The sequence below is a fragment of the Pseudochaenichthys georgianus genome, chromosome 4 (genome assembly GCF_902827115.2).
Source record: "Pseudochaenichthys georgianus chromosome 4, fPseGeo1.2, whole genome shotgun sequence".
In the NCBI taxonomy this organism is placed as follows: Eukaryota; Metazoa; Chordata; class Actinopteri; order Perciformes; family Channichthyidae; genus Pseudochaenichthys; species Pseudochaenichthys georgianus.
Window position 1 is genome coordinate 9,515,435 of NC_047506.1, and position 21,480 is coordinate 9,536,914.

General features: G+C 42.0%; 1 protein-coding gene across 4 annotated transcripts in view; it reads left to right on the forward strand.

The window, feature by feature from the left end:
- The window catches only part of ralgps2 (Ral GEF with PH domain and SH3 binding motif 2), an 80,905-nt gene that overhangs the window by 12,805 nt on the left and 46,620 nt on the right, over positions 1-21,480 (forward strand). For 3 of the 4 annotated variants that reach the window (XM_034081342.2, XM_034081345.2, XM_034081344.2), the window contains exons 2-5: positions 16,290-16,398; positions 18,693-18,823; positions 19,141-19,248; positions 20,858-20,908. In XM_034081342.2, coding sequence (XP_033937233.1) covers positions 18,764-18,823; positions 19,141-19,248; positions 20,858-20,908 — 219 coding nt within the window. In that variant the 5' untranslated portion in view covers positions 16,290-16,398; positions 18,693-18,763. The remainder of the gene's footprint in view (positions 1-16,289; positions 16,399-18,692; positions 18,824-19,140; positions 19,249-20,857; positions 20,909-21,480) is intronic. The other variant, XM_034081343.2, reaches the window with a different exon arrangement.

A 21,480-nucleotide genomic window follows, 5' to 3' on the forward strand; every position in this document is an offset into this window, starting at 1 on the left:
TGTGTGTGTGTGTGTGTGTGTGTGTGTGTGTGATGTTTTAGTCACCCTCTGACCTAGTGAACTCTCAGACCAAACAACTGTGTGTGGGGAGTCCTTTTCTTGTATGAACCACGGCCAATGTCTGGAGAATCAGGTCAGGACATTGTCCCTGTTTCACCTTTTACATATGCTGCATGTAAAACATGATATTGTCTGTGTCGGAAAGGTTTACTTTTACTGGAAATACTTACAATGCAAGGGATTATCTTGCAGGATGTAGGCGATAATACGGTTTGCACAAAATCTCTTACCGTGCCTTGAATTTCTGCCAATTTTGACATCAGCTTTAACACACAAGAGACGTATCATCTCTCTAATAAGACATTTTCATTGGCATCTTCATGTATATAGAGAGGCGAAGTCTCTCCCCTTCCGGTGGACCTCCATGGGACCTTATTTCGAAAAAATTATGTATTGAAGTCAATGGAGAGAGAAAGATTATCTTTCAATCCCGTTTGAATTGTGTCACGAATTACACATATGATGTTTGTCAATGTAAAAGATAATTTTGCAAGTAAAAAAAAAAAAAGTGTTGTAAAACTGTGAAGTAACACATTTGTTTGTGTGAAACGCTCAATGAACTACATCTCTGGTCTCGCAGAACAACACACGTCACCAAGATGGCCGTCACTACTGTCTTGTCAACAAAACGATTGACTACCCTCACTATCACCACAATGAAACACGTCCAGAAGAATGTCATGCAAAGCTGCCTGCCGGCCTGCCTTCCTTTGATTCTCTCTGAACTGCCTGGTCTTTTTAATGTTTAATGTCAACCATTTGTGCAGATAGCGTGAAGTAGAAAAGATCGGCGATCGCCAATGCTAGCGTTAGCATTTCTCCCCCGGGTTTAAATTGTGTATTATAGAATGATCACACTGGAAATATGACTACTACTCTTACTGTTTAACATTTTGGGTTACTTAATGTTACTTCATATTAAGGCTAATAAAAATGACACGGCTATAATGCTAACTAACGTGCTAGCTGCTAGCTAGGTAGCGAACTTGATCCAGCCACTCCTGGTCCTTTCATCAGACGGGAAGCGAAAGAACGAGCAAGACCCATTGCTGGTATGATAACAACCTGGTACTAAGCACACAGGCATCTTGTTAAAGTTATCTTATCTTAGCCAGCGCCTTATAGATAGATGATATCTATATGGGGCTGATCTTAGCTATCTCTTAGTGGAGGAAAACAATTGTGACATCACACTATTTTTCATAGTCTTAGGCTGCGGCCCCACGAGGACGAAAACGGCTAAACGCATAGGATTAACGCAAACGCAATCGCAAACGGCTTCCGTCCACATGCAATAATTATCCCGATAGTGTCTGCCCACACGAGACCGCTCCGTTTAGCTCCAACCGCTGGAGAAGCTGCAGTACATATGCAGGAGCCTCTACGTGGCGCTGTAACTTCCTCCACAAAAGCAGCGAAGAAGCATGGTTGTCATGGTTGCCCTTCTGTTTATTCTCCGCGGTGGGGGCCGAGGGAACCGGGCAGAGTTTTTCGCCAGTCAGCGTGTATTAAAGTTGAAATCTTCCGGACAAAATTATAAAAGTGCCGGTCAAAGGTCTTCTTTGTTATTTATTGAGCTTTAAAACAAATGAATAACGACTCTATATATTATAATAATAAAATACACGGAGCCTCTCTTTTTCCTCCCTCTCTTCGGACAGCGCCAGTGTCTGTCTCATGCAGCAGCTCATCCAGTAATCAGTGACCTGGCCGACTGTAAAAATAAACATATTTATAACTAGTTTAGGGAGTTTGAGAGGTAATTAAAATAGCTAAGGGTGATGATCTGACTTGAAGTGTGTGTTTTGCTGCAGAGGGAGGAGCTGCAGGTGAGCAGAGCTGCGTGTCTCCGTCCTGTCAGATTAGACTTCACTCGCGAGAGAAAGATAAATAATCTGAATTCAGGGTGCAGTTTACTTTGACGTGGGGGTGAGCAGCAGAGGTGGGGAGAGGCGGGGCTATTGCCTCATCATTATTGCTGTAGATGTTGCACAAACAACTGTAGCATGGTCAATAGCGTCCGGAGCACGATAGCAACTCTGCGATCCGCCATTGTTGTTGTTGTTGGTGGCGAAACACTTCAGCACTGGCGCGGGGTAAGCGGAGGTGAGCAGAAGAGGTGGGGAGAGGCGGGGCTATTGCGCAATCACTATCAGTGATCTTAAAATGTCCGTATAGGGCGCACACACGGAGCTGTTTGACCCCCCAGAGAGTGGCGTATGCATTTCTATCCACCTTGGAACCCGTTGTCGTTTCCTCAGGCGTTTAGTGCCATATTCGGTCGTCCTCGTGTGGCCGAACGGTCTATATGACACTAAACAGTAACGCAAACGACCGAATTCGTCCTCGTGGGGCCGCAGCCTTATATTTCAACAGTTTTACAACAAACTGTGACTTTTTTGACATGGAAATAATTTTTTAAGATTGACAAACATCATATGTGTAATTCATGGCACAATTCAAACGGGATCGAAAGATACGTTTTCTCTCTCCATTGACTTCAATACATTATTTTTCCGAAATAACGTCCCATGGACCGGAAGTAGATGGGCGTGACTTTTTTCGGATCTTAAACCAACCGCTATATATATATATATATATATATATATATATATATATTTATGCAGAGGCTGCCATACACCAGGAATTCTCCGGACAAAGAGTGCTCTATTCAAACGAGCTAAATCAGACACATCACACACTTTGTAGTTTGTCTGTTTATTGTCCACATTTATTTCGTTCTCGCACGAAGGTCTTCAAGATAATATCAGGGTTTACGAAAATGTAAAGGGGCTTGTCTGTTTATTTCATGTCCCTCTTTTACCAGTATGGATGTGATTTTGGTACATCTTCCTGCGTTAATGCTGTACACTGTACAAGTGTTTGAAGTCGGCACACTTATTCTTCCCCTTTTTCTTCCTCAGCTTCTCCCTCGGGCAGGGCTCTTTTGTGTTTTAAGTCGTAATTGGCGTTTTATCAGGCTTTGGAGACCGGGCAATGGCATGTTAGAGGAAGTCATGCATATAGCAGTGTGTGTGTTGTGTGAGCAAGCGTTAAGCCGTTTGGGAGGCCTGTTATCTCAGTCTTGCTCAGTTAAGCAGGTTCAAAGTGACCTGAGTTCTGGATCAAAACTAATCTCATAACTAAATACTCAAAGGTTTAGCTCAACAATATCAACAACAGGGCTTTCGTGGCTGCTCAAGTTTCCCCCTCTTTCTCCTACTGAAAACTTGGCTGTCTACACCTCATATTCATACATATGATTAAAGACCAACAATAGCTTTCCTGCAGCGTGTTTACCTTTTTTAAAGACACCACAGATTCTGATTTCAGTATGGGCTGGTTCACTGCTCTTTTGGGTCAAGTATGTGAGCAGAAGAGGCCGACATAAAAGAGCACAGAATAACTTGTTGGAGGAGCATGAGCTCATTGTGATATAGAGGCTAGATTTGATTGTTTTTATCTGAGAAATTACTGACTTGATATATAGTACTGAAGAAAAGATGACGTATAGTAAAGCAGAATTACAAGTACTCAGTCTGTTTTCTTTCCGTGGATCTGCACTCTTATTTTCCTCTTATCTCATTCTACCTCATGACACCTAGCCTTGAAGTATGATACATCGGGTCAAGTTTGGCTGCAAGGATAACCTTGGACCGATGAGCACACATTCCTCCCACAGGATGGCTACAACATGTGTTGAAATGAAATCTAATAAATGTTTGTTGCAGAAACATCGAGGCTGGATGACCTTTTTGCTGAAGGGAGCAGGCGTATCCAGCCGGCTGTTTGACGATTAGTTTTCATAGTCTGTTTCCTGTGCCCTAATGTACAGAGTTTGTTCTTTCTAAATAAGAGTGTATTGTTATCCATTGTCTGTAGGAGTTTGTGTGTCTGACTGTGTGTGTGTTTGCTCTCCCATAATTGTATGGTTTGTCATGTTGCAGCATGCCATGTCTCTTAAGTTTGTGTCTCACTCAGAAGCCCCGAGGGCCGATCTGAAACTCGGTCCTTGGAAATGCTTCCTGGCTGTCTTTGTGGAACCATCAATGTGAAGGCGGGAGAAACATATTTTGAGTGGCAGATATGGAGATGAGGGTGTTCGTTTAAAGTGTGACTCACAAACCCTTATAACATGAAGGAAATCTATGGGGACAACAAATAACTGCTTGAAAACTGAATGAACTAGGTCTTAGTGTATTTATGGTTATGATTTTGTTTTAGGGCTAAAATAGTAGATGTGGCGCTGCGAGTGCTAACGCGTAACTTACAGTGTTGTTATAGAGCAGGGGATAAAAGCAGGAGAATGAATATTGAAAACATTTAAATGCGGTAATTAACTTCAGCAAAGCCAACATAAAATAAAAGTGAAGACAGTTACACAACAGTTTTTTTAAATTGTAATCACTGTTTGGGCCATAGGTAGAGATGTCCCGATCACGTGATCGGGGATCGGAGCCGATCACGTGATTTTCAAAAGATCGGAATCGGGAGAAAAAAATCGGGGATCGGGAATTTTTTTTTTTTATATATATAAAATATTTTTATTATTTTATTTAATGTTAGAAAACAAAAAAGACCATGTTCACGTCTTAAAGTCATCCTGAGGACTTAGTTTTGGTTTAAAATTACACAACATCATGTATGTGTTGCTTTCTTTGGGCTTGTTTTCAGACTTGGTTGCTTAGTTCTCTCAAATCTGGCAACAGAGTGGGCGCAGTGTCTAATAGTAGCAGTAAGCTAACGAGAGGCTACGTTCAGCTGGTGACTCGGGACAGAGCAAATGTCAGGAGTTTGGAAGTATTATAAAATTGAAAGCGAAGGCAGTGTAACAGCCAGATGCAATGTTTGCAAGAAGGAGGTTCCGCGTGGTGGAAAGAACAGAGCTACGTTCAACACGACCAATCTAATACGTTACCTGAGAAACAAACACCAACAACAACACGACGAGTACACAGCGGCCATTCAGGTAACGGCACTGAAACAACCGACACTTTCATAGACTTTTAAAAGGAAAGAGAAACTGCCCCAGAACAGTGAAAAGGCCAAAAAAATAACAGCCAAGATAGCTGAATTCATCGCGTTGGATGACCAGCCGTTATCTGTTACCTTTTTTTTTATCTTAATGCATTGCATAAAGATCGGATCGGGAAAAATCGGTATCGGCAGATTGTCAAAATCAAATGATCGGAATCGGATCGGAAAAAAGTGATCGGGACATCCCTAGCCATAGGGGTTATTTTAACAGTGTCTCAAATAAGTTTTGTTGAAATCCACATGGTGTCGATATAATAGACACATTTACACACAAAACAATTCCAGCTTTTTTAAAAACAAATGCATGCCAGAGCTCATTGAGTCAATGGAGCCCTGGACTAAAAGAGAAGCACCTATTGTGTTTTCAGTAGGGGTGTAACGGTTCACAAACATTTCGGTTCGGTACGTACCTCGGTTTTTAGGTCACGGTTCGGTACGTTTTCGGTACAGCTTTTCAAATGAGTGTGCAAGTTTGATGTATTGCCAGCCGCGTAACCAATTTTAGTTGAACAATGCCGACAAACAGCTTTGGTTCGGTCCACCTGTCTTTGTCCGTCATCCTTGTACGTAACTGCGAAACCAAAATGTTCCCAAACCGGAGACTTCAATGATGCTGGAGGATTTTCGAGCTCAACTTTATCTGCATTCGCCATTTCGACAGTTCCTCAAATTACTGACTAAATTTGAACGCATCCCTCTGACCAGCTCTCATAGTATGCCTCTCGTCCAATGAAATGACTTGGTCGCTCTATGACGCATTGAACCCAATGTGAGCAAATTACTCTGAATGCTGCGACGCAGCACCTGAGATTACTTCCAATTTTTTTTTACGTTTAACGTTATATTCGTACGGGTACGTAATCGTATACCGTTACACCCCTAGTTTTCAGATCATCATGTCTTGCCATGTCTTAATTTTTTCAAAAGTTAGTGAACAGGTGATGTATGTCAGGCTATTGAAAGCACAAATAAGTAATAACTGAAACTGACATGCATTTGATTTTATACAGTACATTTTCCCATTGCCCAGCCACAGTGACCGACAAGCTGGAAAGTGCTACATCAGGGGTGGCCAACCAGTCAGAGGTTAAGAGCCAAGAGCTATGTTACTGCAAAGAGCCACATCAAACACACAATCACTGATACCGCTTGTTTCAGTTTTCTGGAGACAAGATTTCAACCACGTCACTGATGCATTTTTGTGGCATTGGGATATATATTTTTTAAATCCTCTGGAGCAGAGAGAGGAGCTGTGGATTATTGTTATTGATTAATGCATCAGTGTTTCTTAGGGTCAAAAACACTAAACTCACAACTTAAAATGAAAGCGTTTAGTTTATTTAATAAAAGGGCACATGTTCAATGTGAAAAGTGACAGTAGTTATAGATTATTTGCAATGTGGTGCTATATATATATATATATATATATATTAAAAAAAAGAAAATTATATATGTTTTTTAAACACCTTGAATTCCAGGGGGGGGCGCGGGGCTCTGTTGGCGGGGCTCAGCACCCCTCCAAGACAATGGTAGGGGAAACTGGATAGTGTTTAATCAACGATAGGTTTCCCCCCCCCTCAAATTGGTTCACTGCATCGCAGGTATTATTGTGATTGGCTCTTGGGCCACATCAAAATTAGACGCGCTGTCATCCTCTCATACTGACACCTGACACCACACATACACAAGTAGGGAGAGCCGGGACGAAAGTAACACGGGACGAAAGTAACACGGGACGAAAGTAACACGGGACGAAAGTAACGGAGCGATTTTATCCGAGCCCAAACTACTTTGACCGGCCAAATTACATCAGAATTATCAGCATTCAATACTTAACAGACCTACTAAATATCAGGTTTAACTGTCAGGAGTAGCTAGTGTTGTCACGATACCAACATTTTGGTTTAGATGCCAAGTCAAGAATTGCGATTCCGATTCTTTTTCGATACTTTTCTTAAAAAAAAGGGAAACTGTCTTAAATGTAATTATTGTGCTTTATGTCACACCAGAACCAGAACCATAACACAAACTTTTAAACAATGAGAACAATAAAATAAATGATAAGAATTCGTAATAAATAAAATTAATACATGTCTTACAGACAGGCCTTGTGGTGTCCGTAGGCTTGCCCTCACTGTCAGAGATATAGCTCAAATACTTCCAAATTTCACTTCTAGCGTCTTTTTTGTCAACAAGCCGAGGCGCAGCGGCAGTTGCACTCCCACTTGCCGCCATGCTTCTCGTTTTTTCACATGCTCTGGCAGCTAGCGCGTGCACGAGAGGGGAGGCACTTGAGCGTGCTTGAGAGGGGCGGGACTGCAGGCACGGCTGCAGTGCAGGGAGTGGAAGCAGAGCGCTGAACACACACGGCTCTTATTAAAACGGCGCTTTCTCACCGGAGTACTTTCCCCCGTCATTCTTAAAGTACCGATACTAATGAAACGGAGGAATCATAACGTTTTTAACGACAGGGTATCGCTGTACCCTTCAAGTATCGGTACACCGTGCAACACTAGTCAGGAGTCAGTGTCTCTCCCCCAAACTCACACATATACAATTCGATATGAACTGAAGAGCCGCATGAAACTAGGCAAAGAGCCACTCCTGTGCTACATGGCTGGGTGTTATTTAGTAGTGTATTCTATAATAAAGGTATTCTGATTCACATTATTCAAACTAAGTGTGACTCTTTTTCCATTATAGTCTCTTAATTTGATGTTGGACGTGGGCAAGTTGTAGCAGAGTGAGGCACTGAGGCTAAGAGACAAACGTGAAAGGAAGAAACGTAAGGGATTTTTGTGACGTCAATAAAGCCAATATAATTTTAACGTTTAGCTCCTGCTTACGCAATTCATACACACTGTGGGAGTCTGTTTTTTGTCCATAACATCGGACAAATTGGATTTGTCTGCATATCTAGTGTACTGTGTCCCTTTTTTTTTTTAAGCCTGATTTGTTGTTTGCTCTGTCTCCATGAGGATGTTTTAGTGCTGTGGATTAGACTTGTGCCATGTCCTCAGAGACTCATAGAGATCTTATCAGTTTCCTCTAAATATTACTGCTCTGACTGACTGCTCTGTTGCTCCGTATTGTTTGCCTGCCCTGTCCTTGTTAATAGTCCGTGCAGGGAATGACCACAGACATCAGTGTTGCTGCCAGCTCTGCACTTCCTCTCCCCCCCCCCCCCCCCCTTTTCTCCCCGACTCATCTGTCACCACTCTCGGGTCGCCTGGTCTTCAGCGGTAAAGTTGAACTTGTGCTGGGCTGCCTGCCTGCTCCCGTTCAGGCTACAAATCAGACATGGACGCACTCACCAACTGTACGCCGTGCGCTGCCCACACACGTCGGCCTGCTGCTCTGTTTCTGCCACATGCCACTACTTTACAAGCTTGGCACTGTATCCTCTCTAAAATTGATTTGATGGCTAACCAGATACTGTTATCAAGACCAGTCGGGCCTTGTATTGGCTCTGAAGAATTCAATTAGCTTCTAGCTTCAGGCTGGGCGATTGAAGGAAGGCATTATGTAGGTCTGTGAGAGTACATACCAAGTGTGTCCGTGTCACTGGGGGATGTGCCAGGAGAGAGACCGAGGCCGGGCCTGAACAGCCTGTCTGTACAGCCTGAGCTCTAATTATCAACCCGGAGAGCTGAAGGGATCGAGGGAGAATGGAAGAACGAGGGTGAGAGAGAAAGAGAGAGGCAAGTGTATCTAAAAAAAGCCTAATCACACCCCACGGTGCAAGCTGCTGCTATGGCACCGATTTAGAACTAGTGTAATTTCACAAACAGGGTATACAGATCTAACTTAACTAGTGTGTGTGCCTTGTGTCTACTTAACATTCATCATGGCTTCTGCATGTCATGGGGAAAAAGAATCGGCTGACGATGCTCATCCAGCTGACCTGGTGACCAATTGGCCATCCAAATAGTTTCTGTTTTCCCTCATTATATACCCAATTACTGTGGCAGTGTTAACCATGGTTGTTAAACAAAAGGAAACTTGATAGAGGACATCACATTTCATTTGTAAAGAAAATATGGCAAGCTAAGTTAGTTAAACAGAGGAAGGGTTGTTAAATACATTTTTTTTAAAAAACTAACTAGTGATGAGCAGTGCTTGAGTTTGGCCTGCGCTCAGGGTTACGTAGTTCCTGGCACATCCGATGTTTGCCCCTGTGAGGACTCTTCTCATTTTGTACTAATGCCTACTGGTGGATACCAGCAAACACAAAACCACAACTGAAAACATGTAGATGGATTCGGAATTTTGAAAAAGAAAGAACTAGAGATGTCCCGATCCGATCACGTGATTTTCAAAAAATCGGGGATCGGGATTTTTTTTTTTTTTTTTTTTTTTTTTTATAAAATATTTTTATTTTATTTAATATTACAAAACAAAAATGACCATGTTCACGTCTTAAAGTCATCCTGAGGACTTAGTTTTGGTTTAAAATTACACAACATCATGTATGTGTTGCTTTCTTTGGGCTTGTTTTCATAGACCTGGTTGCTTATTTCTCTGAAATCTGGCAACAGAGTGGGCGCAGTGTCTAATAGACAGTAGCAGTAAGCTAACGAGAGGCTACGTTCAGCTGGTGACTCGGGAGTCGGGACAGAGAAAATGTCAGGAGTTTGGAAGTATTATGAAATTGAAAGTGAAGGCAGTGTAACAGCCAGATACAATGTTTGCCGCGTGGTGGAAAGAACAGAGCTACGTTCAACACGACCAATCTAATACGCCACCTGAGAAACAAACACCAACAACAACACGGCGAGTACACAGCGGCCACTAAGGTAACGGCACTGAAACAACCGACACTTTCAGAGACTTTTAAAAGGAAAGAGAAACTGCCCCAGAACAGTGACAAGGCCAACACAATAACAGCCAAGGTAGCTGAATTCATCGCGTTGGATGACCAGCCGTTATCTGTTACCTTTTTTTTCTCTTAATGCATTGCATAAAGATCGGATCGGGAAAAATCGATATCGGCAGATTGTCAAAATCAAATGATCGGGATCGGATCGGGAGCAAAAAAAGGTGATCGGGACATCCCTAGAAAGAACAGAAGACTTAGACTTGGAAGAAACTTCATTGAGTTCAAATGCTCAACGATTTTTTTTAATCGATTCATCTTTTTTTCTCATGCAAAAATGACAGGATATACTGGGTTTTTCTGTTTTTATATATCATACTAAAGTGAATTTGTTTGGGTTTTGGATTAGCAAAATGGGACAATTAAATAAATCTTCTTGGACTTTGAGAAACTTGGTTAGATTTTTTTTAACTTAATAGACCAATCGCTAAACTGAATAATAATGGGCAGATTAATCAATATTGATAGCAAAATATATGCATTAATCATACCATAATACGTTATCTAAGATGTGCTGTGGCTGGTTAACATGAGGATCATCAAAGAGGAAAATCCATTTTGCCTAGTGTTCATTTTAAGTGTCAGCTATCCATAAATGTTCTTAATAAGGACCATAATATATGATGATATGGACATCTTGCTGCTGTGATTTTGAGAAACACTGCACTTTTATATGAATATGTTTCCAAGGTTCAAAGTAAGATAATTGTCTTCAGATTTTCCTTTGCGTCATCTCATGCTTTTTAACACCCTCTTTGCCCTTGGGAGCTTTTTCCCCTAAGATGATACTTATTTCCAGTCACAGACAGGCTTAAATATTCATGAACTGATGACAGGATGTCAGAGGGTAGAGCACAGATGCTTCAGTGTCAGGATAGTGAGAGTCTGTGTGGTGTCACTGGGTTCACTACCTATTGATTTTCTAAAAAACGCTTTACTGTAAAATGTTATGGCACCAACCATTACATTGTTTTCATCTTGGATTTATGCTTCTGCCATTATGCTGCTGCCGTGATGAAATGTGCACTCTTTTTGTCTGGAAGTATTAGCGTATTTGTAAAATAGAGATGTCTCCTCACTTCCTGTTGTGTATGTTTTCTGTGTTGATGGACTCTCATTCGACAAGCAACGGGACATCAGTGTGTGGTGTTAAGGCACGGACACACCAGGCCGATTATCGGTGTCGGTGGGCGTCAGGCTGACGATGAGCGTCGACACGCTCTACTCAGATTGGTGTATAACGCACCGTCGGGTCTTTTCAGCCGGGCCGACGCCTTTTCGGCCGAAAACTTTCCACCGCAAACACAACATACCACAGTATTTACATGGAAATAAGCCCTGCCCCCTCTCCAGCGCGTCCTGTTTGAATGACAGGAGTAAACACACAGCTGACAGCCGCAGTGAAACTCCAGCGGTTAGAGCGATGAGAATATTCGCATCACGTCCGTTGTGAACGCAGCATAATGCAGTTCAGAAAACACTGTTCTGTCGCCTTTAAAGTAACTTCGAGATTTTAACAGTATCAGGGGCACGCAGGCCATGGTGGCCGTAGGATGTACAATTATTTGTGGGGCATAACGGCCAGACCGAGGGGCTACGACGGCCATGGCCGCCATGGCGCCGTGAAAATCCTACCCTGACGCAGCGTCTGGTTTTAACTGAATAATGGTCATGTTTATATGGATTTATGAACTGCCCCTAATTACCGCCCCCCTTCCAGAGACACACTGTCAAACACACTCATCCTGCTTGGTATGACATTGAAAAAGTTACATTAAATACAAATAAATTACAATAAAATTACTGTTTAATCTTTACATTTTGTAATCATGTCTATAATTTTGAGCACCAAAATATTGAAAATGATCAATAAGAGTATAGAAAAGTATCGGTCAAATCCTAACTATACCATCCCTAAGTGATGGTTTGAAGGGGCTGTTGGTCATGTTCCCTCGACTGCAACACACGCCCACACACCGTTTTCTCTCCACAGGCAGTTCCACCAACCTCTGCGTGAACAGCAGACCTGCTGAGTGAAAGCAGTGTTTATCGAACTGCTGTGACATGCAGTCACATGCTGTGTCCCTGTGTGTATGTGATCAATCCAGAATCTCTTAGCTCCAGATCAATAGTGTTCAAAGGGAGAGGCTTGACTCGAGCCCGGGGAAAGACAGGACCTCGACATTATCTTTGCTGCCGTAGCAATACTGAAACACCGCTGACTCTGGTGATTACCAGGCTCTGCAAAAGTTATAAACACAGTTGGAAATAATGCTGTTACTTTTGTGATCTTATAAACATGGTAAAATGTACTGGTTTTCATGTTTCGCCCCAACAGTGTCTCCCTTTTTTAAATATCATGCAGCTACTACAATATAGTGCCAACATAATTTTCCTGTAAGATACCTGCGTTGACTTTGAAGGCTCCATCAGCCTTGTGTTTGTATCTGTATGTGGGCTGTCAGACTCCTCAGCTCAACACACTGACCTACTTCTGTTCCCTGACTTTGGTACATCTGTGCCTGCGGCATGCATTAAAATGTATCGAGCATGTGTCAGAACAGTGCATGCATTATACAGACGGTGACAGAGAAGATGTACTGTACATTTAAATTTAAAATGGCAAACTCTGAAATGTCAGTCCTGGTTGACTTTGCAATACTGCTGGTAGCAGCAAATGCAGTTTAACACTACAGGTTCAAGAATACTGGGTCAGCAAAACAAACTATTGATTTTAATGAAGATATCATTTAATAAATTGCCTTTTTCATCATTCTGTAAGCAACCATGATTCGATGAACTGCTGCATACGGCATGAGTTGTAAACATCGAACATACAAATAGTTGGTTTCTCCTTTAGAACCTGGAGGAGTGCAGCCTGTCACCGGCAGCTGTCCATCTTACAGCTAACTCACTGTGGCCTCTCCTTTGTCCTGTTCCATCTTGCAATTTGTTAACTGATCCACTATCAAAATATGCTAAAAAAGACTGAGCAATAGTGTCAGATTAGAGCTTCCTGCCCAACAAAAGGCATTTCTTGTGACCATTTCCTTATAGAAGTCAACTTGTGTTGCACCAGTTAAATGCTTTATTTGAACCTGCAGCAGTAGCCCATTTTCGTATTGTCTTAACTTTATACGGCATTTTTTCTCCCAGTCCTTAATACTGAACATATTTGAATACTTTCAGAACTTGTACGTATAAATATCATTAATATGAGGTCTTGCTGTGAGCATGAGACGAGCTGGGTATTTGTGGTGCTCTCACATACAGGGGGAGCAGATTGAGAGGCTCACAGGACTGAGAGGTGTCACAGACAGGCCTGCAGCGCTGCACGGTGACATGCATGGTGTTCAAAGCTGTTGCAGTCACACACTACTCTGTTAAAGCTGAACGTCAGACACGTCTCACGTGTCTGATCCTTTATTGACAGTCTCACATCTTTTGACCCTTCCCTGAACATTCCTTCAGTTCCTACAGGTCCCTGCTTCTCACTCTCACACACACACACACACACACACACACACACACACACACACACACACACACACACACACACACACACACACACACACACACACACACACACACACACACACACACACACACACGTCAATCCTTGCACTTTGTGCCTATGTGTTAGCTTGTGCCTCGTGCTGGGACTGAGAAGGAGTAAACATGTAAACACATACACCAGTAAATAGGGCTTGGAGCAGCCTGGTACTTTGAATGCTGGAATGTTAAGGTATTTGCACTACAACACGCCATCTGTGGTGCACTGCCACAGTTTTGTCATGGCTACCTCAGAATATAAATTATTCATCAAAAGCTGCCAAGGAGGAAGAGACACCTGCTGTCACCAGTGTTGGTAGAGTGAATGCTAATGGGAAAGTTTCCGTGTATTACCACCCAAAAATGTATTTTCATGTTGAATACTTCAGGGGGGTGTTAGGAGGAGGATGTTGTTATTGAAGTAATCACCATGCTTCTTGATAACTAGATGGTATTGAGCTTTGTGGTTCGAAATGAATCTGTTTATTTTTAGATTGTATCAGTAAGGTAGTATATCAGAGCTGTAGCATTTATAAAAAAATCTGCTTATTTTCTTTATTAATCATTAAAGCCCTGCATAATGTCTTCGAGGGAACATGTCAGACCAAAACCCAACAAGATTTAATGAACCGATGATATATTAAAACACTAAATAAAAGAAAAACTTCCATTTGTAAGAAGTTGGAGCTATTTCTGCTTGAAAAATGACTTCAAATGATGACAAATAAAAGCAACACACTCACAGATCAGTAGCTGTAATAAGATGGTATTTTTGCTTGAAAATCACTTAAAGGGTTATTTGATTATTGAAAATGTTGCAGATTAATGAATTGTTTTATTGGCCGCTTGTTCAAAGTGCACAATTATCTGAACAATAACACTGTCATGCAGTAAACACTCTGAGCTTTGTTTACCTTTTTCTGTCTAACAGAGGTGATGGAGACCTGCCTTCATGGCGCTGGATAATGTGCCGGTCAGTGCGGGATGAGGAATGTGTTGTCACATGCAAAAATACGCCAGCATGTGCGTGACGACACACAAAGACATTTGCTAATACTCGTTGTGCCCTTCAGTAACACGGCTGGTTAGGCCGCCCAGCACCTGTAGCTGCAGTCTGATGTGACTGTCAAAAGTCTGATAACACGAATAGAGAGAGGGAGGGGGGGGAGGCGGAGCCTGAGAGGTCTAATTCAACAGCACCTGCTCTGTGCAGTGCAATGACTCACATTTAGCTTAACAGCGACACATCACCCGAGTCCACTTGAGTCATTCCCCTTTCTGCCACTCTTCCTCTGTTATTCTCGCCCCCCCCCTCCTCCTCTAAACTCTGTCATGTCCCCCTGAAGTCTCCTGCCATCATCCCATTAAAACATGCCATGTACACCTTCAACTTATCACCACTCGTTTGTTATCCCATCAGCTGGTCATACAAACATTCCCCACACTTGAACCTCAGTAAGCGAAGCGTGAGGACACAACCACGTGAAATTATGTCACCAAACGCAACACATGTCGGCTCAGCTCACTGTCACAGTTGCGTGGATGCTGCCAGGAGCAGAGAAGGGTGAGCTCTTACATCGGGAGCTTTGGCTAGTGAGGATTGGGTAGGTAGGGCAGTGACTCAGAAGGAGGGGGTTGCTGTCTCTCTGTTTTTCAAGTAGCATAGCTGGAGGTGTGGGCGTCGTAAGAAACTGTGAAGTTAAGAGAAGGAAACTGGTCCAGGGTGGTTGGGAGGGGGCACGCTGAAGCAGACAAGCAGAAACAGGCGGTTTCTACACTTTAGTTACGTGACATGAGATTTAAACTATAGTGTGGGTAAAATATGTTATTTCCTACATCCATAGCACAAAAAAGCATTGCTCGCTCTGGGTTGCTGTTTCCTTGGTAGGATGTGATCTGTGAAAGAACGCATAGGCGTATGTCAGCAGAGGTTTAAAGTTTACATGGTGAGTTTGTTCTGCGTGTGAGCTTTGTACCCCTACCCAGCATGAGGACAGCCTGGAGGGGATGACAAGATCTTAGTCCTAAACTGGTGGCTAAAGGCCAACTGCAGAGTACCTCACACAGTGCATCACACAGGCTTTCATCTCTTAGAGAAGTGAGACCCCTACTGGCTAATGTGAGAGGTGATGGAGGCAGAGAGCATGATGGGATTCAGACTTCACTGGCTTGTAGAATTGCAGTTGGCTTGAATCAGAATATGCAATAAGTCAATTATTATTTCCATGGGGTTCAGCCAATGGCACAAGTAGCTTCCGAATGTTATCGATGAAATAAATGAAAGATGAATTGAAAAAATAACTCGAATGAATCAACAATGAAAGTTAATTGAGTCATGTACGTCAGTCATGTCTTGGATGTTTGTGTTTTCTCTGTTAAATATGAACTATGTGTTCATTTAGAATTCTGATGCAATCTTAATGTTATATTCCGCTGACCAATAATGTCAAGTAATTATGAACAAAATGATATTAAACCACCTCTAGCTTTTGGCATTCCAGTTGAGATTCACATGTGATCTGATTTTCATATCAGTCAAGGAAGATTTACTGACCATAAGGTTGTTGTTATGGTTACTTCTGTCAATCTGCCACCATTTCTTTTCTTCTGACGATAGCTCATGCTGCATGTTGTCAAACTGATCAGAATCGGATCAGCTACTGGAGTTTCGGCCACGTGCATTTCTAATTTGTGTGGGTTTTTCCATCATGTTTGGAAGACTGCTCTTCATCTCTGTTTCTCCTTTCTCTTCACTTTCACACAGACAGCAGGAGCCAGCCTCAGAGGAAGACAGGACTCCATAGACAAAAGCAGCAATAAAGAACAACAGGCTAACATCACATCCGACAATATGCCCATCTGACGCACAACTGGTAAGTAAGGCCTTGTCTTTGCAATAATAGCTTGTTTTCCGAGGTCTGACGGAAGTAAATGTGAGTCTGTCTGCCTGCAGGATTGCACACTTAATGTTTTGATTCTCTTGTAATACGATTACAGTCGCAGTTAAGTGAGCAAATATGATCGTCATTGCTTATCACCATCCTCCATTGGTGTGCTGTTTCAGTTGTTTGTCGATTTTCTTGTTTTTTGCCAGCAGTATTATGGAATAAAAAGCTGCCCCAATTGTTGTGGAACTTGTTCAAGAGTGTAGCCGTGACCAAGAAAGATATGGTTATATTTTGGAGCGAATCCTAACACACATTACTTTTCAATCACTGTGTGGAAATGACTTTGGCCGAGGGCTGCGCTTCCTGAGTGAACTTCTGATTGTGTTAAGCCCCTTTTACACATGTAGGGTAACCCTGCATGTGTATGTGTTTGTTCTTTATATGAGACCTTACATGTCCAAATTGTTCAATCCAGTAATCAAATGGATGTTACTGTGCCAGCGGTCAGCCCTTGTGTAACTAGAACAGGGGCATTAACTGTGGATGATATTTTCATGTGGATGATCGGTGCAAAACCCAATGAAAAATAACTATCAACAGTCAAGAAGGCATTTTTAGCAACACACCTACACAAATGTCCATAAGAAGAGACTACATGATTTGGGTATTTCTGTATGTAAGGGTGACGTGAGACAAATTCACAGGCGACAATAGATTTAGTTCTTTATGACCACATTTTTTTGAAAATAAAAGATAGTTGTGTTGGACTCTTGCTTGTTTACATGATCACAGCATTTACATTAGTTTAAAAAGATGTGCTGGGAGTGTTTTGTTTTACCTGTAGACAAAACCCCCAAGTGATATAGCCCAGAGGCACCCCGATCAAACAAGAAGACATGCATACGTATTAGACCAGGAAGTAATGTAATTACAGACGTAGGACTTGATAAACAGACAGACTCAGACTTGTAAATACAGGCTATTGCTTCCTGTGTACTTATTCTCTGCTGTCAAACAATAGGAGGGAAGTCGGCATGATGTAGTGCTGTTTGCTCTCGGCTTAGCATCTGGGGAAAGCAGCTAATGGCTCACCCACACACACACGCCACACACACACACACACACACACACACACACACACACACACACACATACACATACACATACACATACACATACACATACACATACACATACACATACACATACACATACACATACACAGGCCTGCATTGTCAAGCACACAAGAGATCTCTTTGCTGGCCTAGTAGCTTTGTATTATTCACTACTGTCTCCATGTGTGCCCTTGGCCAAGAATACTCTCTGAAGAGTTTTCAGTTATGGCTAGAGAAGAATATTCATACATATTAAAATAATCCATTGCTGATACTTTCTTTTTTGTTATGAGAAAAGTAATGGACAAGAACATTTAAATGTATTTTGTGCATAATTTAAAATCAATTTTCATGCTGAAACTACTTAAGGATTGTCTGATTTAAAATAAGAAAATATAGCCGCAATGTTGAGAACTGATTGAATCATTTAAGATATTTACAGAGTACACTTTGGGCTATGGTAGTTTGTGTTGGGTAATTCACAAATATATATTTACAAGGATCTTTGAATGATACTGGCATCAGGAACTCTGGATTATTAATCAACACTCGAGTCTTGGGAAGAACAAAATAACAATAATTAACCAAGACCTGTGAATAAACCTGGCTTTCTAACGATTCGATCTACTACATCAGTATTGAACATTGAAATACTGTTGAAATTGGTGATAACCATCTTCTCTCTGGTCGCCAGTCGACGAAGAAAAGACAAAGGAATATTTCCTGTGTTGAGATGGATCTGTAGAGTCAGTACAGTGACTGTAGGTCATGCTCCAGTGTCAGGTGTAAGCTGTTCAGCGTTGTGACTTCTACTGACGGCTGCTCTTTTCAAACCCCTTTCACAGAGGATCTCATCCTAATGCCTTAGCTCCCTCGGTCTTGTCCTCTGTCGGGTGTAGTTAGTGACAGGCTGTGAACGTGTACGTCCATATGGGCTTCACAGGCCTGCTGGGACGACTGTCAACACTTTCACCGCCATCTCAAGTTCAGCCGTGCCTATTTTTCTCAGTCGTTGACCTTTGCTGTCTTTTTAATTTAAGAGATGATCCTGAGAATCCTTCTATTTCAGCCAGTAGGTGGAGCTGCTGTTACAAACTGAGTGATGTGAGGTGATAATTGTCAAGATGAGTTGCAAAATCCCTGTAATATAATTTGTGTTTCCAGAGGGCCGGGCGGGCTTTGCTGCAGCTGAGGATGATGAATGGTCTCGTTCGCTAGAGCTAGATGGTGTGGGAATGATGAACCTCCCTAATGGCCAGTCAATCATCACCACCACGGCTGTATCAGTCTCTGAGGTGAGCACGCCCACTCACCACACCTCCATCTCCTATTTTCACAATATATCTTGTGCTACTTCTCCTAGACTTTTGCCCCTCAGAATTCTAATGTACCATGTTTGGGTGACTGGATGTAGCAGTGTTTTCTATGGCAAAAATATTATATTAACATATTTTTCAGATGACACATTTAACAGCTGTGCTATGACATCATGTTGGGTTTTGAAGCCTCCTATCCCCTACATACCTCACCTCTCTCCTCTGCTTGATACTTGTCTTTAACAGCACAGCCATCGCTACTCTCACCTCCCAATGTGTGTGTTTGTGTTTTCTAGAAGAGCAGCAGCTCAGAGTCTCTCAGCGATCAGGGTTCCTCAGACCTGAAGAAGAGTTTCGATGCTGTTGTGTTCGATGTACTGAAGGTCACCCCCGAAGAATATGCAGTAAGTGAAGTTTGTCTTATCGAGGAGGAAATGGGGTCAGAGTTTGGATCATTAATAAGTGATGTTTGGCAGTGCCAAGCAGGCTCTGATGGATTTCCTCTGCACAAACTTTCCATGGCATGGACCAACAGAAGTAGTATTTCTGTTGCATTGATCTTAGCTTTTTGTGAGAAGTACTGATGCTCAGGATTGACACATAATAAATAAATAAATAAAAGCATGTTCCTCATTATTTCTCTAATACTGTATTAATGCTTTTGTTCCAATGGTATACCACATTCAACCACAAGAGGGCACTCTTTATCTTCTAAATCCAAGAGTGACTTCATTTGACATATTTCCAAGTTGTATCAAGGCACTTAAAGGTTCAATCAGTAAAATACCATTGTCACTATTACCTGCTTGTCAGGACATAACGTCTCTAGCAAAAGACGTGTTGAACTATTACAGACATGCTTAAATGTATCCTTATAGTTCATTGAATTAATGCTTTATTCCTCCTGAAAAGTGAAATTGTCTTGTATGCTTGCATGCCATTGTGGTTCCATGGAATCAAGCCAGCTGGCTGTAAAAAAGATGAATTATCATTTATTTTACCAGGATAATCTAAAATGTCTTGCTGTTGGTGCCCCTTAGAACGGAAAACAAACAATGGTTATACTCTCATTCTCAACAGAGAAAAGGAGTCACTGGGCTGTTTGATAATCTTTCTGCACACACTGAATATGAACCAGAAAAGCAAAGGCGATAGTTGTTGGAGGAGATCAGAGAGAAAACAATAGATAAGCATCCAAAGAACTGTAGCCAACATCCCAGGGTGTTGTCGCGAGAGGTCCAACCACAGATTGAACAGAACGATAGTGCGAATGGTAGAATAAAAAAAGCAAGGATAACTGCCAAACAGACGCAAGCCGAGCTCAAGGTCAGGGTACGTCAGTTTCCGCGATGAAAAAATACCCAGAAGGATTCCCCTTTTTGAAAGAAAAACATTCAAAAAGCCTGCCTGGAATTTGCTAAAATGCATGTTAACAAGCCACAATCCTTCTGGGGGAATTTACTAGCTTTGAAATGAACTACGATGAAACATGAAGGATGCTGGGTTTTGATTTGGGAGTGCTTTGTTATGTAATATTCATATAGTACCTTGAAATTGTTCAGGGCAAAACACAATCTTAAATCTATTGAGGTATTTTGGAGGAAAATGAACTGCTTGGTGAAGGAAAGCTGTTTTTCAGTCAGATAATGGATAGTGACCCTAGTCATGGATAATGACTAAACAAATGCAGCTAATGACACAAAAGAATGGATTAAAAAACTCTGGACTATTCTGAAGGGGCTTTCTAAGAGTCCTGTTCCAAATCTTAACAAACATCTGTTAGGAGAGCTGAGACATTCAGTCAGGCCATCCTCAGAACGACAGCTGTTTCTTGAAGTATCAAATTAACGTTCTATCGTTTTTTTCCGATATCATTTTAACTTTTATTATTTCAACTGTTACGAAGAAGTCTGATTTATATTAGATATAGAATAAACAATGGTAAGTTGCATTATGGTTTGACCCAGTTTGAACATAGCAAGTCTAACAACTGTTGTGTTTTGTCCCCACCAGGGCCAGATTACGCTCATGGATGCTCCTGTGTTCAAAGCCATCCAGCCAGAGGTGAGCTGCACTCAGATCTGTTTAGAGGAGTGGTGTTGACAGCTTTAGTTATGACATGGAGCGTGAGAAATTAACACGTTGTTTTTCATTTTGAGCTCGAGGTGTGACATCTCTAAAACTGCATGTGCAAGTCTGGAACACATTTCCTCACACCTCACATTATACAGCAATGACACACAAAACGGATGTTGATTAGTCAATTACAGATAAGTTGACTATTTACCTGCATTCATATGTATATTTAAAAATGTCCCCTGTTATCTGCCGCCTCGGTCCATCTCTCTCTTTTCTGTCTTTCAAAATCTCCACACGGTAGATCTTCCGGTGGCACGCTGTGCAATGAGCAGCTGTGATCAGAGCTTCCACGCAATGCCAGTTATCATAATTATGCGGAAAGTGGCATCTTGTTGCACACCTGGTCTTACACCGCAGTGAGGCGCTTTGTAATTTTGTGATGTTCTGGATTGTTGGCCCTTCCTGACAGCCGTCACGGATAACCTGTGTTTACGGTTGGCCACTGTGGGCTTATGAAAGCTACATGCAGACCACATCCTAGCGTGGTGTACAGTGTG